Genomic DNA, 15128 nt, shown 5'->3' with positions numbered 1-15128 from the left:
CTTCAAGACTACTGTACTATGATTGAGAATGATCATAGTAACTTATGTTACACAGCAGTGAGTTATGTTAACACAGCACAGGCAAAACCGCATGCTAATACAAACATTTTTTTTTAAATCTGTGCTTGAGAAGTGTAACATAACTAACAATGGATTTTTTACTGTCCAATTTATGTTATCATGGAATATCACTTTTGAAACTTTTTCCTTCACTCTTTGTGGTTATTGGCCCGGACGTCCTTTCTTGGCTACTGAACAGCAGACATTTGGAAAATAGAGACTTTGATATTTCCTGTCTTTAACAGCGAGGAATTCTGCTGCACAGACGAGGAAGCTTTAGAACAGGAGAGAAGGGCTAGCTGGATATCTCAGCACACTTTCATGTCTTAGAGGAGAGGATCTCTCTCTGTTTTACTTCCGAACAATGATCTGGACCAGTATGTTCCTAATACTTTTTTTCAGCCAACTCTCCAGCAGCCAGGCTGAGGAACAAGAACAAGTTGACGGGCTTGTCGATGAGGAGTCATCTGAGATGGAAAACCGACTTTCAGCAGAAGAATCAAACAAAGATTTGGAGAAGGTAAGAATATTGTTTATAAGAGGCCTATAGATATGTCCTGATGGACATAGTAAGGACTAAGAGATGCCTTCATTATCATAGTAACATACTTTCTAGAGAGGTTGAAATTTACTCTGCTACTGAAAAGGTTCCTGTCCTGTCCAATTGCTTAAAAAAATGGTTACCTTGAATTCGTCTATCCTAATTTATAGTAAACTATCTAAGCCCATCTCCTAAAAGAAGAATAACTTTCTATAACAACAAAATTCGGCTTTGTGATGAGCTCCGGTACTCTAGTAGGTTTTGCTTGAATTGTACATTGTGCTTGTATTGACTCTGCTCAAGATCTATGTTCAAAGTAATAGCTACATTTTCATAACTGTTAGTAAACCAGGTTTGTCTTCAGCTCCTGTTAGGCCATGTAGAGATCACTGTACCACCAGAAAAACGTCCATTGCTGCCCCCTAAAATGACAGCGAAGCTTTCCTTTAATGCCACATTGATATCTCAAAATGAAAATGGGGTGATAATTGAAAAGCTAGAAGAGAAAGAGGAAGATTGGCATGAAGATGAGGATGAGGAGACAGATGTTGAAACATCAATGGAAGATAAAATTGTCCTAGCAACTACAGCACAACCAGCTACTACTCTACCAGCAGATGATAATTTGAGCTACATACGTAAGTATTTACATGATATTTGGACACATTACCATACCATAAATAGATACTAGAAATTAAATCTGAAACTTGAATTATTATGGTGCAATATATCCTCAACATACCTTGTAGTGAAATTGAGTATTTTCACCACATATGCCATATGGTCACCACTAGGTCATACACCTATGATGAAAATAGGGGTCTCTGATTTCTCCTGGAATCTCATGACCAACAAACAGCAAGTGCTTAGGTGGTCATACTCTACTTTTTTAATGAAAAAATAGTTGTTTCTGCCATGAATGCTGCAGTTTATAGTAGATTATAGTACTTAGAAATGCCTATGGAGTGCTTATAATATAAATCAGCCATTATTGTCCATGGCTGTGACTGGCATTGCCGCTTATCTATATTTAACCTAATGAAACTAGGCCACAATACTAAATACTTAGTCTCATAGAACCTATACAAGAGTAATGCTGCTTCATTAAAGCCATGTAACCAATTTTTTTTGGATGATTTTGATGGACGGTTCATATGTAGATATATGTATGGCATAATCTCTCTGATGAGAATAAAAACAAGCTGAAAGGACAGATTTCAAGGTTTCTGAGCGATGTCCACGCATGCTATACCACAAGTCTGTTCCAGGAATTCAGTGTACGGAAACTAAACCACAGACTAAATCACAGGGGGAAATGTTACAGTTTTGCACTAGAAGTTACTCATGTAGAAAGAATCAATTTATTTCATGGATTCATTTAAAGAGGCATACACCTTTGTAATATTTTTATTTCCCTACTACATATACCATGAAAAAATTATGCAATTTTGCATAGTCTCCATTCTAGAATACATTTTGCAATACATGTATTGTTATTATACACTCCTAGTTTTTTCTATGGTAACACACTGCAAATGCATTTATCATTTGCCCCCAATTTCTTTGGAGACAGGTAGAATAAAGTATGAGTACGTTTGTTAGCATTGTATCATGTTAGTCTTGTTTGGGTCTATAGCTAAATAAAGTAAAGTAGGTTTTCAGTTTTTTGTTGAATACACGGATCCTTGATCCCCAGTAAAGAAAAATGCTACAATTGATCAGCACAAGCCATTGAACCTGATTGATCAATCTCTGTACCTTACTGAACATAGAATTAAACTAAGCTCCTTATTGAGATTTTTCCTTTACAGGCCACATTTACTGGGGCAAAAAGATTTAAGGAGTCTGCTGGCTCATGGTTTGGGTCAGTAAATCCTGCATGTCCACAAAGCAAGGAAATGTGCATGAAACAAGGAATAGTGCCTGCTCTGGAAACAACGTCTTTGGAACTTGCACATGTACTTAAGAAGAGTCCGCGCCAGTTTTGTGTTACGGCTGCACCGTTCTGACAAGACAGAAAAAATGTGCACCTAAAAGGTTGTGTTGTTGCTTAGTCTAAGTTTGCAACACATTTAATACAGCGACCCGACAGAATTTTGTCACACGCTGTATGTTAAAGGCGCACACTTCCCGAGCAGTGATGCTGCACATTTGTGAGACAGATTGCACTTATACTATTGCAGTTTGACGCACATTTGATGAATCTGGGCCAGTGTGCTTTGAAGCCCAAATTGTCCCCCCAACAGAAAAAACTGAAGGATGAGTAGTGAGGAATGCATGGTAAGTACTGATGTATAATAAAAACAAGTGAAGAATGCCCTGTAGCATATGGCTGCTGGGAATGTAGGAAAAAGATAACAAATGTGAGTCTCATCCGTCATTGCACACTGACCCATTGTAGATTCAGAACCTCAGCACACTCTACTTTTGTGAGTTAAGTCCTTGAAAAACTAACAATTAAAGTCAGTGAAATGGTCACTGAATGGGTCAGTGAAAAAGTCACTGAATGGGTCAGTGAAAAAAAAACAGATTGTACTTTCCCCATATCCATATGCAGTGAATTTTTGCAAATGTATTCCTATGGAAAACATTGACCACATTCATTAGTTTAATTTTCTAATAAGTGAAAAACAGATAAAACTCAGAGGTAAAACTGGGAGTAAAAACTGACACTGACTGGAGCAAAATCTAGTTAAAAAACTGGATTGAAATCTGACAGAAAATGAAACATTGTTCACTAAAAACTCCGACGCAACTCTGCAATGTGTGAAACCAACGTATATGTAGCTGTATTTAATGGATTGCTATAATCACATACAGTACATTTTTGCGCACATGCTGCTATATGCTTGTTGAAAGATACATGATAATTTTATACTAACACACTGCAACACTACAAAATTCTTCAAGTATTTGACATATACCTAAAATTACCTTACTACTACCCTACCCAAGTTCTGCTTCAGTTTTACCAATAGAACATTTCCTGTTGAATCCATACAAATTATACACTAGTTATATGTTGTTCTAATTGTTAAATACCCCCACAGTGTCTCGGCTTAGTGCTATAGAAGCTGCAATCCATCGCCTTAATGTCCAGTTCTATGGACTTGATGTTAAAGTGAGCCAGATGTCTCAAAGTGTCTCCAAGATGCGGACTAAGATCAGTGAAGCAGAGGACACTCTTGCTACAGTGTCTGAAATGAATGCAAGAAATCAAAAACAGATTGGACAGATTGAAGGTAGGATTGCCAAGCAGTAACATGTGTCAGGCTGTTGTTTTTCAAGTTAATATCTTGTTTTAATTACAATATTTCATACTTTCCAGAGGGAGTCTATGTTACTTATAGGGGTGTGGGTTTCATTATGCATAAACCCATAAGAAAAGAAAGAGAGCAAATAGATAATATGACCTACAATGTGGGCTCACAATTTCTGTAACATGTACTCTATGGGGAATAGGTCATGTGTCTAAGTGATACTCTCAGATGCATGGAATGATGGATGTAACAGTCCAGCACTCCTGTGCCCCCTCCCCCACTTCTGTCTAGACTCCTTGTTGTATACAAAAGTGGTGTGATAACAGTATTGTGCCACTAGTGTATTGGAGAGAGAGGCGCAGGAAGGCACCCTGATGCTATTGATATTTAGTTTAGAAACTTTAAGAAACACTGACCTAAACCTTAATGAATCATTCTGTAATGTTATTGCACCTGATCCACTTACATGTCAGTGGGCATCATAGTAGTCATTGGCAGCAGGATCACATCTACACTGGAGATCAAAATTAGAGAACAATGTATGATCACTTGATTTTTTCAGAAATAATGCAATCTCTATTGATCAAGATTTGTTGTTTTTTTGTAATGAACATTATTAAAGAACAGAAATGACTGTAGCACATGACTGCTTTAAATGACTGCAGCACATATGCGGCCACAGGACATCACTAGTCACTCACACTGCTCTGATGTTGATTTGGACCACTCTTCTTCCAGTCTTTTCCACACTGATTGTTAGGGGTTTCTTGGAGCACCACAGACTTTCCAGAGGTTTTCTACTGGGTTTAGATGTGGACCATGGGCTGCTCATTTCATTGTTTCAATGTTTTCAAGAAACTGCTTAACTATTTTGCTGTGTGATAGGGGGCATAATCTTGCATGAAAATTGCTGGCTGATTGAAGAATGCAAGAAGGGAATCATGCATTGTTGAAAAAAGTTCTGATACATATTTGCATTAATTCTATCATGTAGCTGTGGTCCTGCTGTTGAAAACATTCCCCAAGCCATGACACTTCCTCCACCACCTTACACTGACTTATTTACAACCTGGGAAAAGACTGAAAACAAATTGTATAAACGAATATAATGTTTCCCATCATAAATCACCAAAATAAATTAAACTTGATTTCATCACTGAAATGAACTGTGGACCACTTCTCCTCTGTCCACACAACATGCTGCTAAGCAAAGGTCTAGCCTTTTGATTCTTTCTGCTAATGAAAGGTTTAGTCACTGTAGAGTGGGCTTTCAGTCCAAATACTCTTAAACATCAAGACACTAGCCCACATTTATTAAAGTGTTTGCATCATTTTAATGTCTGACATTGTACTAGAAAGAACGTGCAAACATCTTGTATATATAAAGTGTCTGCACTAGTTTTGTGTCACTGTAACAGACAAGATAGAAAAAATGTGCACCAAAAGGCGCGTGTTAGTCAGACCGTGCACCACAATTGCACCATTGCCACCATTCTGCAGCATGAACAAAGTGCACCACAAACAGTGTGCACCACAATTCATGAATCTGATACACCCTGCTCACTCCACAGGCAAATTGCACATAGTACAGTTTACACAGTTTTTGATAAATGTGGGCCACTGTATGTCAAGACAGATCCTTACCATGTTCAGTGATGAACTGATGAACAATTTCAGCTGCAGCGTCAAAACAATTACCCATGGGGATTCTCTGCATTATCCTGTCCTTTGTTGCAATATTCTAGGAATCACATAATTAGTACCACCAACTTCTCTTGCTGTGGCTGATAGCGTCACCCCTTCGGTCTTGACTTGCTGCCAGAGTGTTTCAGCCACTTTGCACTGTTTTTACAAAAACTGGAAAGTTAGGCTGCCAGTTAAAAATGATTAGTCAGCTGATCCAGAAAATTAGCATAAGGCTATATTAACACCAATAACTCTCAGGTCATCTCCAGTGTATGTTGCCTGCAGAGTAGTTAGAGGGAGTGCAACATGTGTTCATGCGGTCAGCTTAATACATCCCAGATCATCACAGCCCCCTTAACTATATATATAGAGGAACAGTTACATATCTTTGTACAGATGTGACAGTAGTTCTGTGAGGTGGCAGCTATTCATAATGATGCAAAATTATGCAAGAAGCAGACACAAAGTATTTATTATATTATACATAAATGTCATATGATATTGGATGTTCATATTTTTATACCACATTTTATTGTGCAAAGTCCTCAAACGCACTTTTTTATGTACTTTTACAAACACAGATCTCACAGTTCTGTATACACAACCAAAAGCAGGATCAGCACAAATGCATACTGTTATTTTACATGCATGGTTACCAAGAAGAGATATTCCCCTTTAAGAATAAGGGAGACACTCAATTTCACCTGAAATGCCTGCTGAGAAAACACTGTTCCAACCTCTTTCACAGCTGGAAGCCATCTACTGCAGCAGTTAACGGTGCCAGCATTTGCTTATCTGACGTGATCCTGCAGGGCGATTGACTCTACTAAAGCACAAAGCTCTGGGCTCTAAAATATAAAGATTCTGGACACCAGTGGAAAACCCAAATCTCATTTCACACATTTCTTTATATACAAATCCTACAGAGGCAGAAATTCATGCACTTGGTTGAATTAAAGTGTATTGAATTTAAGTGTAAAGAGTATTTATTTCAATAAAAAGAATCACTAATGTCAAGCGAATTATCACATACAATATAAACATCCAATATATCTTATGTTACTGCTTAAAGGAAACCTGCAACTCAGGTAGACATGATTTGAACTAAGTACACTCACAGGTGGGCATTTACCTCTTGCTTCAAGAACATATCTTCATTAGGCCTGAGACACCTAAAAAAACCCAACTTTTTAAAATATGCTATTGAGCGCCAGGCGCTCCAGGGGATGTCACACAGGTGGCTTGGCTTCTCTTTAGTTCCTGTTTATGCACACCTAGTGCTTCTATCATATTCACCCACCCCTATTCCACTGCCCGAGAACCTTGTCTCTATTAAGCAGCTGGCTCGCACTTCCCGACTTCCTGAGAGCTGGGTGACATCACCGTCTCCCAGGCAGGGGGATAGAAGTAGGTGGATATGATAGCATCTGGTAGGCCTGGCACTAATTCGCATACTTTTATAGAGGTGTTTCTGGCCTAATGTAAAGAAGTTCCTGAAGCAAGAGGAAAAGGCCCACCTGAAAGTGTACAGTGGGTACGGAAAGTATTCAGACCCCTTTAAATTTTTAACTCTATGTTTCATTGCAGCCAATTGGTAAGATCCAAAAAGTTCTTTTTTTTGGCTCATTAATGTACACACTGCACCACAACATGACAGGAAAAACTGAAATGTAGATATTTTTTCTAATTTATCAAACAAGAAAAACAAATATCACATAGTCATAAGTATTCAGACCCTTTTGAGCTAGTAGAGCCATGAGTCTTCTTGGGAATGATGCAAAAAGTTTTTCACACCTGGATTTGGGGATCCTCTGCCATTCTTCTTTACAGATCCTCTCCAATTCCCCCAGGGGATCACAAACTTGTCAGTTTGTGATCCTATCAAAAACAAATTAAGTACTTTAAAGTGCATTTAGTACAGTAAGAAAAGTGTGCACCATTCATAAAAGCTGTTGATAAGGTCAAATGTCAAAATTGCAGACAACTAGCCTACATACATTATCTAGAATAAGTTATTTAGAATTAAAGAACACAACCATTGAATTTGGATCGCCTGGAAACATCACACCATGGATACTTGGTTACTGGTATATCCAGCATTGCATTACAATGTTACATTTAAAGAGTTGATTGCTAAGGTTGAGTAGAGATAAGTGAACTCAATGTGAATGAAATGAGATTCCATCCAAAGTTCATGGAAAGTTTGATTTGTTACAAATCTGACATGTGGTTGGAAAAGGCATGGGAGCTGTACATGACAGAGGTTCAGCACTATAAAGAGAGTCTACCGCTGTTAGGGGAAGATATGCAAAATCCACATATTTTCTGTGGTGATTTCTGCTCCTATTCCAGGAAGTCAGTTCTTTTACTTCTGTATACCACAAATTTCAAGTTTTTAAATGGTAAAGTAGATTAATGTCAAATCAACATAGAATATTAACCAATATGTCACACGGAGAGGTGGCAGGTGGAGCAGGCACAGGTTGCAGCGCAGTAAGGCAATGTCGCAGCAGGGGTGACTCTATGAGGCCAGAACTCCGACAGTGTGTTGATAAAAAACCCAAAGATTGGTTGACCCGGTTATCCACTTCCTCCCAGATGACATCTGACAACCACATCCAAGAGTCTGTGGGTTCGTTAGATAAAACATTAAGTTGGTATGGCCCAGGAGCAGGTTGGCGGCATTCACCTGTCCTCAACTAGCCTCTGTCTTGTTCATTTCCCTCAGCCAGTGATCTACTATGTGGTCTGGGCTCAGCGCCACTATACAGCGAGAATGAATTCCTTGAGGACAGTGAGCAGCTGCTTGGCAGTGAAGAGGAGGGGCAGACATCCGCTGCTTTGTACAGTAGGTGGGAAAGTAGAGATGTGGAGAGTGGCAAAGGAGGTTATGCTGCACTTGAAAGTAGGGCTGTGCATACTGAGACCATTGAGGAGAATAGCAGTGACAGGGAAACACAAATTGATGATGATGTAGCGATCGCAGTTGGGAGCCGAGTGAAGACAGGGATTCATCATCATCATCAGGAGAAGAGGATGTCAGCTTGTGCGTCACGCAGCAAGTCACTATGGCCAAACGGCCGCGGTGTACAAACCCCGCTTCGCAGGTCCATGTAAGCAGTGGCACAGGGGCTTAGCGAGGCAGCAGCGTTAGTAGTCACTCAGTGCAGAGTGTTGGCAGTAAAATCACCACCTCGGCGGTGTGGCAGTTTTTTGTTAAGACACCAGAGGAGTGGAGCGTGTGTATATGTAGAATCTGCAGGCAGAAAGTGAAGCGTGGCCAGGGCGATAAGGTTGGCACCACGGCCCTGCGTCAACACATGCAGCGTTGCCATCCAATGGCCTGGGAGGTCCATCCTGCCGCCGCAGCAACATCGGCAGCACCCAGTGGCACACACGTCATTTCAGCCAGTCAGTCAAGGCTCCAGTACCTCTGCCGAAGAGAGCTGTTTGTCTTTGACATCATCTCCCAGGCCAGATGCTCCTGCTCCTCGCTAAGCATGACGCCAGCAGTCGTTGATCAAGGCGATTACATAGAGACAACTGTATGGATTCAGCAACCCTAAGGTGTGTAAGATGACCGTGCTCCTGTCCAAGTTGTTGGTACTGCAGTCCCTCCCTTTCCAAGTCGTGGAAAGGCCAGGAGACTGCACATGCACTTCAGCCATTCTTACAAAGCCAAGCACACCCTCCTCGAGTTGCAGCAGCAGAACGGCTTCCCTCAACATAATCTGATATGCAATGTTTCCACCCTTTGGAATTCCAGCCTCCATATGTTAGACCGCCTGCATGAACAGATAAAAGCCATTTATGATTTTTGGATGATGCAAGCGGACCGGAGTACTCCCTTGTGTAACTTTGATGTCAGCCACTGGAAGCTCATGCATGACACCTGCCATTTGCTGAGGCCCTATGAAGAAGCCACGTTATTTGTCAGTCGCCAGGACAGTGGGATGAATAACATCATTCCACTGCTTCGTGTCCTGGAACTCATGCTGCAAAATCTGTCTGGTCAGGGCACTGGAGAAGTGCAGACTACAGCTCATCGCCACATGTGTCTGGTGGGGGCTGAACTGGAGGAGGAGGACATTGGAGCACATTGAGTCTGGTGAAATCAGTGGTTTTTCCACTCAGGTGACAAGAGAGGAGGAGCAGGAACCTCCCGAGGAGGAAGAAGAAGAGGCAGATGACCCAGAAGCACCGAGGCAGTATACAGTGGAGATAGAGGCCGGGAGTTCCTCAGAGTCCTCAGAAATCCTTGCAGTGATCGCTAATGTATTACTGTCATGGCTGCTGTGAGGAGATGGGGCGTTAGGAGCAGTACCAGCTCCATCAGCAGCAGCTTAAGTCTGGAGTCCTTAATGAGCAACTTCCTTCACCCGCCTAGTGAGGAGGGTAGTTGCCACCAGCAGCAGCAGGACATGGAGCAGACCCTGCACCAGCAGGTGGTGGCCAACTAGGACAGCACTTTACTACCCCAGGTAGAGGATCCCCTGGACTACTAGGAAGCCAAACTTGATGCGTGGCCGCAACTTGCTGTGTTTGCAGTAGACTAGCTTTCCTGCCCGGGCCAGTAGTGTGGCATCAGAGCGGGTGTTCAGTGCAGCGGGAGCCATCTTTACCCCAAGGAGAACCCACTTGTCCACCCATAATGTGGAGAGACTGACCTTTGTCAAGATAAATCAGGCTTGGATCGGCCAGGATTTCAACACACCAATGCCTTACTGTATGCATCAGATTAGATTAGATTAGACCAGCCATGACGGGGCCCCCAAACATTGAGAAATGAGTCTGGATTCTAACTACCTGCCTCAGCCACTATTCTGATGCTGCCACCCACCTAATGCCACACATCTGCTGCCAGTTGCTCCATCTGCCTCCCACCATCTTTACCAAGGACTGGATTTGTCCGCCACCTCCACAATCTGTCATTGTGCCACTCCCTGACCTCATGCTGCTGTTGCAACCTCCACACTTTGTCATTGTGCCACTTTGTGGACTACCATGTTTCCGCCACCTCCATAATTTGTAATTGTGCCACTCTGTGGCCTCCTGCTTCTGCCGCCACCTTCACACTCTGTCATTGTGCCACTTTGTGGTTTACAATGTTTCCGCCACCTCCATTATATCTCATTGTGCCACTTTGCGGCCTACTCATGCTGCTGCCAACTGACCGCTGTCTCCCTGGAACACCCTGTGATCTACATAGTGCTGTTTTTCACCCTCCACCACTCTATGATGTTGCCACTATGTTTAGTTTTCCCTTCATTTCATCTGTCAGAAGTAATAAAATGCCTCAGGATTGATAGCCAAAAGATTAAGTGGATGCAGAACACAGAGGACATCCCATTTACTGGTCATCTCTGTTTTGGATCCACTCCTGTTTGTTTTTGGCTTTAGCAATACTGATGGATTATTCACTGATTGAAAGCGGACACTGAGGGATGAAATGAAGGGAAAAATGATCAGTGATGTCAATGCAAAATTACTGCATCCTCTCCACTCTTTTGGGAGGTTCTACGTGGAATCTTAGCCCTCAGATCAGTCCTTTCGAGCTGGCACAGACGTTACCTTGTCAGGCTGTGTTCCTGCTTCACTTATTTGAAGTTGGCCCCTGTAAGTGCCCATGGAATTGAAGAGTGAAGCAGTTCTAAGAGCAGCAGCTGTCATGTGTGTGTCATACTAAAACACAGCATTGTTTGAAGACCAAACGCCACTCCCTATGGAAATTTGAGCATGGCACAATGTTCTAAAACACCCTACAGGCTCTCTGCACCCAGGAAATACCTGTTATTTAACGTGATTCGTCATGATTCCATTTGGGTCAAATCACATTTTTTCGAAAAATTGGGTTGAACCGAATTTCAACAAATTTGCCCATCTCTAATTGTATTGATGTAATAGAAACAGGCCAGTACCACATCCATAAAATGTATAACTTTTCTGCTGCAAATTTATTTTCACCATCATGAACTGATAAATAAATTCGCTTTACAGTCTTTACAAAGTAGAACTTTGTATTCATTTTATTGATTCAATTGAGCATTATTAATGGCAATCCATGACAAATATTTCCTGAAACAAGTGGTAGAAGGAGAACAGTAAGGATACATCATCATGGACATTCTCGTGAAAGAACACACACCAAGTACAATAATAACTTTCCATAGATATTATAGAAATCTACTAAACTTAGCTCTGTTATGTTGTCTATTCTTTCTAGGTTGCTTAAAAGGAAGGCGATACTACAGGAAGTGCTTTCTAATTTTCCAGCACTTTGAGAATTATGCAACAGCACAACAGCTTTGCCACAACCGAGGTGGAAACTTGGCAATGCCTATAGACCAGAATGAATTTGCCGCTCTAGCACAGTATGTTCATGATGCATTCTTTCCCTTCAACTGGCCCATCTGGATTGGAATTAATGATCTACGCTCAGAAGGGATGTATACATTTGAGAATGGCCATCGTGTCTCCTACTTCAATTGGTACAAAGATCCCTTGGTGACCCAGCCAAATGGTGGCATTCTTGAGAACTGTGTGTCCATCTCATCAGATGATGGAAAGTGGTGGGACAATGACTGCTCAAGGAGAATGTACTATATCTGTGAGTACTGAGCAAGTGTTTAGTATGGCTCTGATTGTAGTATCTACAATATAACTTGTTTAGCTGTGTATCTCGGGTGTTCATATTACTCCAACAAATATGTGACAATGCAAGATCATATTAAAGGGTTACTATTTGTACATTTTTCTCTGATATTTATTTTGCCATATAGTTCAGGATCAATAACGCCTATGTAGGAGAACAGATTTTATTGGAGATTTGATGCTCATAGCCAATGTCGACTTGACATACACATTGATATATAAATAGTATTTAAAACACACAGTAGTCATTCACTAAAAACAACAAAAAAAATGCACACAAATTAGAGATGGGCGAATCGATTCTAACTTCCTAGAATTTCAGGAAAAATTTGATTCTTCACGAAGCCGAAGTTTACAGTGATTCATGGGAACAAAGTTTTTTTTTTTCCTTTATTACCAAAATGGGCGAGTACAACGTGTTACATGGGGCAGGAACACCCTCGATCACATGTGCAGTCCTGTAGGCCTATCAGCGACTGGCAGGATTATGTGATGTCACACAGACTTTAAAAGAGGCAGCCATTTTCTAATCTCGGCACTTCACACGGCATGTGCTGCCTGTAGAGTCCAGCTGCTTTTACTGTACTGTGCTGTTGTGATTTTTGCTGCAAGGGTGTCCGTTTTGGGGGATCGGTATACCCCAAATAGCAGTTCTTTTCTTGTTGCTGAAGTGAATAGGAAGAAATCGTTGTGAAATCCACATACTTTCTGTACTGATTTCTGCTTCAATCCCAGGGTGTCAGTTCTTGTGCTTCTGTATACCCCAAATAGCCATTCTTTTTTGTTGCTGAAGTGAATAGGAAGAAATCATTGTGAAATCCACATACTTTCTGTACTGATTTCTGCTTCAATCCCAGGGTGTCAGTTTTTGTGCTTCTGTATACCACAAATAGCAGTTCTTTTTTGTTGCTGAAGTGAATAGGAAGAAATCAGTGTGAAATCCACATACTTTCTGTACTGATTTCTGCTTCAATCCCAGGGTGTTAGTTCTTGTGCTTCTGTATACCACAAATAGCAGTTCTTTTTTGTTGCTGAAGTGAATAGGAAGAAATCAGTGTGAAAACCACATATTTTCTGTACTCATGTCTGCTCCAATCCCAGGGTGTCTGTTTTGGGGTATCTGTATAATGCAAATTCCAATACTTTTGTTACTAAAGTTGAGAGCAACAAATAAGTGTCACATCCATGTAGTTGATTAACCACTATGTCAGATAGAAAGATGGCAAATGGAGCAGGCAGAGGTCGCAGCACAGTAAGGGGACATCGTAGCAGGGGTGACTCTGTGAGGCCAGGACTGCCATTGTCATTTAGCAGCAGTGTGTTGATCAACTACCCAAAGGTTGTTGAGTGGTTGGCTAGGTCACCCAATTCCTCAAATATAATATCTGACAACCACAGCCAAGAGTCCGTGGGTTTGTCAGATACAACAATTAGTTGGCATGGCCCAGGAGCAGGTCAGCGGCCCTCACCTGTCCTCAACCAGCCTCTGTCCTGTTCATTTCCCTCAGCCAGAGAGCTACTAGGTGGTCTGAGCTCAGCGCCACTATTTTGTGAGGACGAAGTGTTTGAGGATGGTCAGCAGCTGCTTGGCAGTGAAGAGATGGGGCAGACATCCTCTGCTTCGTGCAGGAGAGTAACAATGACAGGGAAACGCAAATTAACGATGATGTAGCCAATTGCACTTGGGAGCCGGGTGTAGCAAGTGTGAAAGCAGGACCAACATTCGAAATTGACCAAAACATGAGCCAGAAAGTATAGGTACTGTGACGTGATCTGTGGTCCCCACCTGCAGTACCACCTGTTGTCTATTCCAATTGCACAACAGCATATAAAACTCATTGTGAATCAGTGTTGGTTCCTAACACACATGCATGTGTGTGTGTGTATGTATATAATAAATTACATATACATATATACATGTTTGAATAATGAAAAATTATACCATTTTCCTATGTACTGGTAATAATTCCTCACAGTTTTCTAGATTTCTGCTTGCTGCATTCTATAGGAAGCGTCATTGTTTATTTCCAGTGGACAGAAATCTTACCATGGTGATGTGATGTAACACAGGTGCACAACTCGACAGATTTCTGTCCACAGGAAGTAAATACAGAAACTTTTTTTTAGAAGAAAGCAAGAAGAGATCTAGAAAACCACAAAGAATTGAATCAGAAAGAATATTAGAAAATTGTCTAATTTTTCATAACACAATCAATAACATTCATTTGCTTAAATGGGAATACCCCTTTAAGTATATAATGCCACATGTGTTAATTCATAGTTTTGATGCCTTCAGTTTGAATCTACAATATTTATAGTCATGAAAATAAAGAATTGAATGAGAAGGTGTGTCCAAACTTCTTGTCTATACTGTACTAATATTATATATATATATATATATATATATATATATATATATATATATATATATATATATATATATATATATAATACATAAATGCTGTTATGTCTTTAGATTTTATAATTGGTGTCACAATTTTATTCTGACCCAAGAACACATGACATCATAACCATTTAGTGGGTGTTATTAACATATGCAGGTATTACTTTCACTACAGACAGTCATTTTCCATAGAGGAAGAGATGTAAAAAGCCAACCAACCTGCAAGAACGCTCAACGGGGCACAGATTTAAACAGCATGTTTTTTTTCTACTTAAGACAAAATGTTGTTTAAACCCCCACTGTTCCAAAATTGAAGCAGCTTCGTGCAGGGACAAAGGAATAATAAACTCCATGACAAGGACAAGCTTTAAGACAATATTTTGTTTTGCAGTTGTTTGTTTGATCCTCCTGTGCCGTTTAGCGACTCCTCTCTGACTCCCAGCTGCTGTGCCACACGACCAAGAAATATTGCTTTTAATGAATTCAGCCATGTAGAATAAAGTGGATGTGCAATCAGTCCGCAAAG

General features: G+C 40.8%; 1 protein-coding gene across 1 annotated transcript; it reads left to right on the top strand.

Moving 5' to 3' along the window:
* Positions 1-295: 295 nt before the first annotated feature.
* On the top strand, positions 296-12298 carry CLEC11A (C-type lectin domain containing 11A). Its single transcript, XM_072110374.1, has 4 exons — positions 296-580; positions 966-1239; positions 3652-3843; positions 11771-12298. Exons 1-4 carry the CDS (start codon positions 425-427, stop codon positions 12163-12165), a joined length of 1017 nt encoding a protein of 338 aa, XP_071966475.1. The 5' UTR covers positions 296-424; the 3' UTR covers positions 12166-12298.
* The last annotated feature ends 2830 nt before the right edge of the window (positions 12299-15128 follow it).

The sequence above is a fragment of the Engystomops pustulosus genome, chromosome 6 (assembly GCF_040894005.1).
Source record: "Engystomops pustulosus chromosome 6, aEngPut4.maternal, whole genome shotgun sequence".
NCBI classification, from domain to species: Eukaryota; Metazoa; Chordata; class Amphibia; order Anura; family Leptodactylidae; genus Engystomops; species Engystomops pustulosus.
This window is presented reverse-complemented; position numbering and strand designations above follow the sequence as displayed.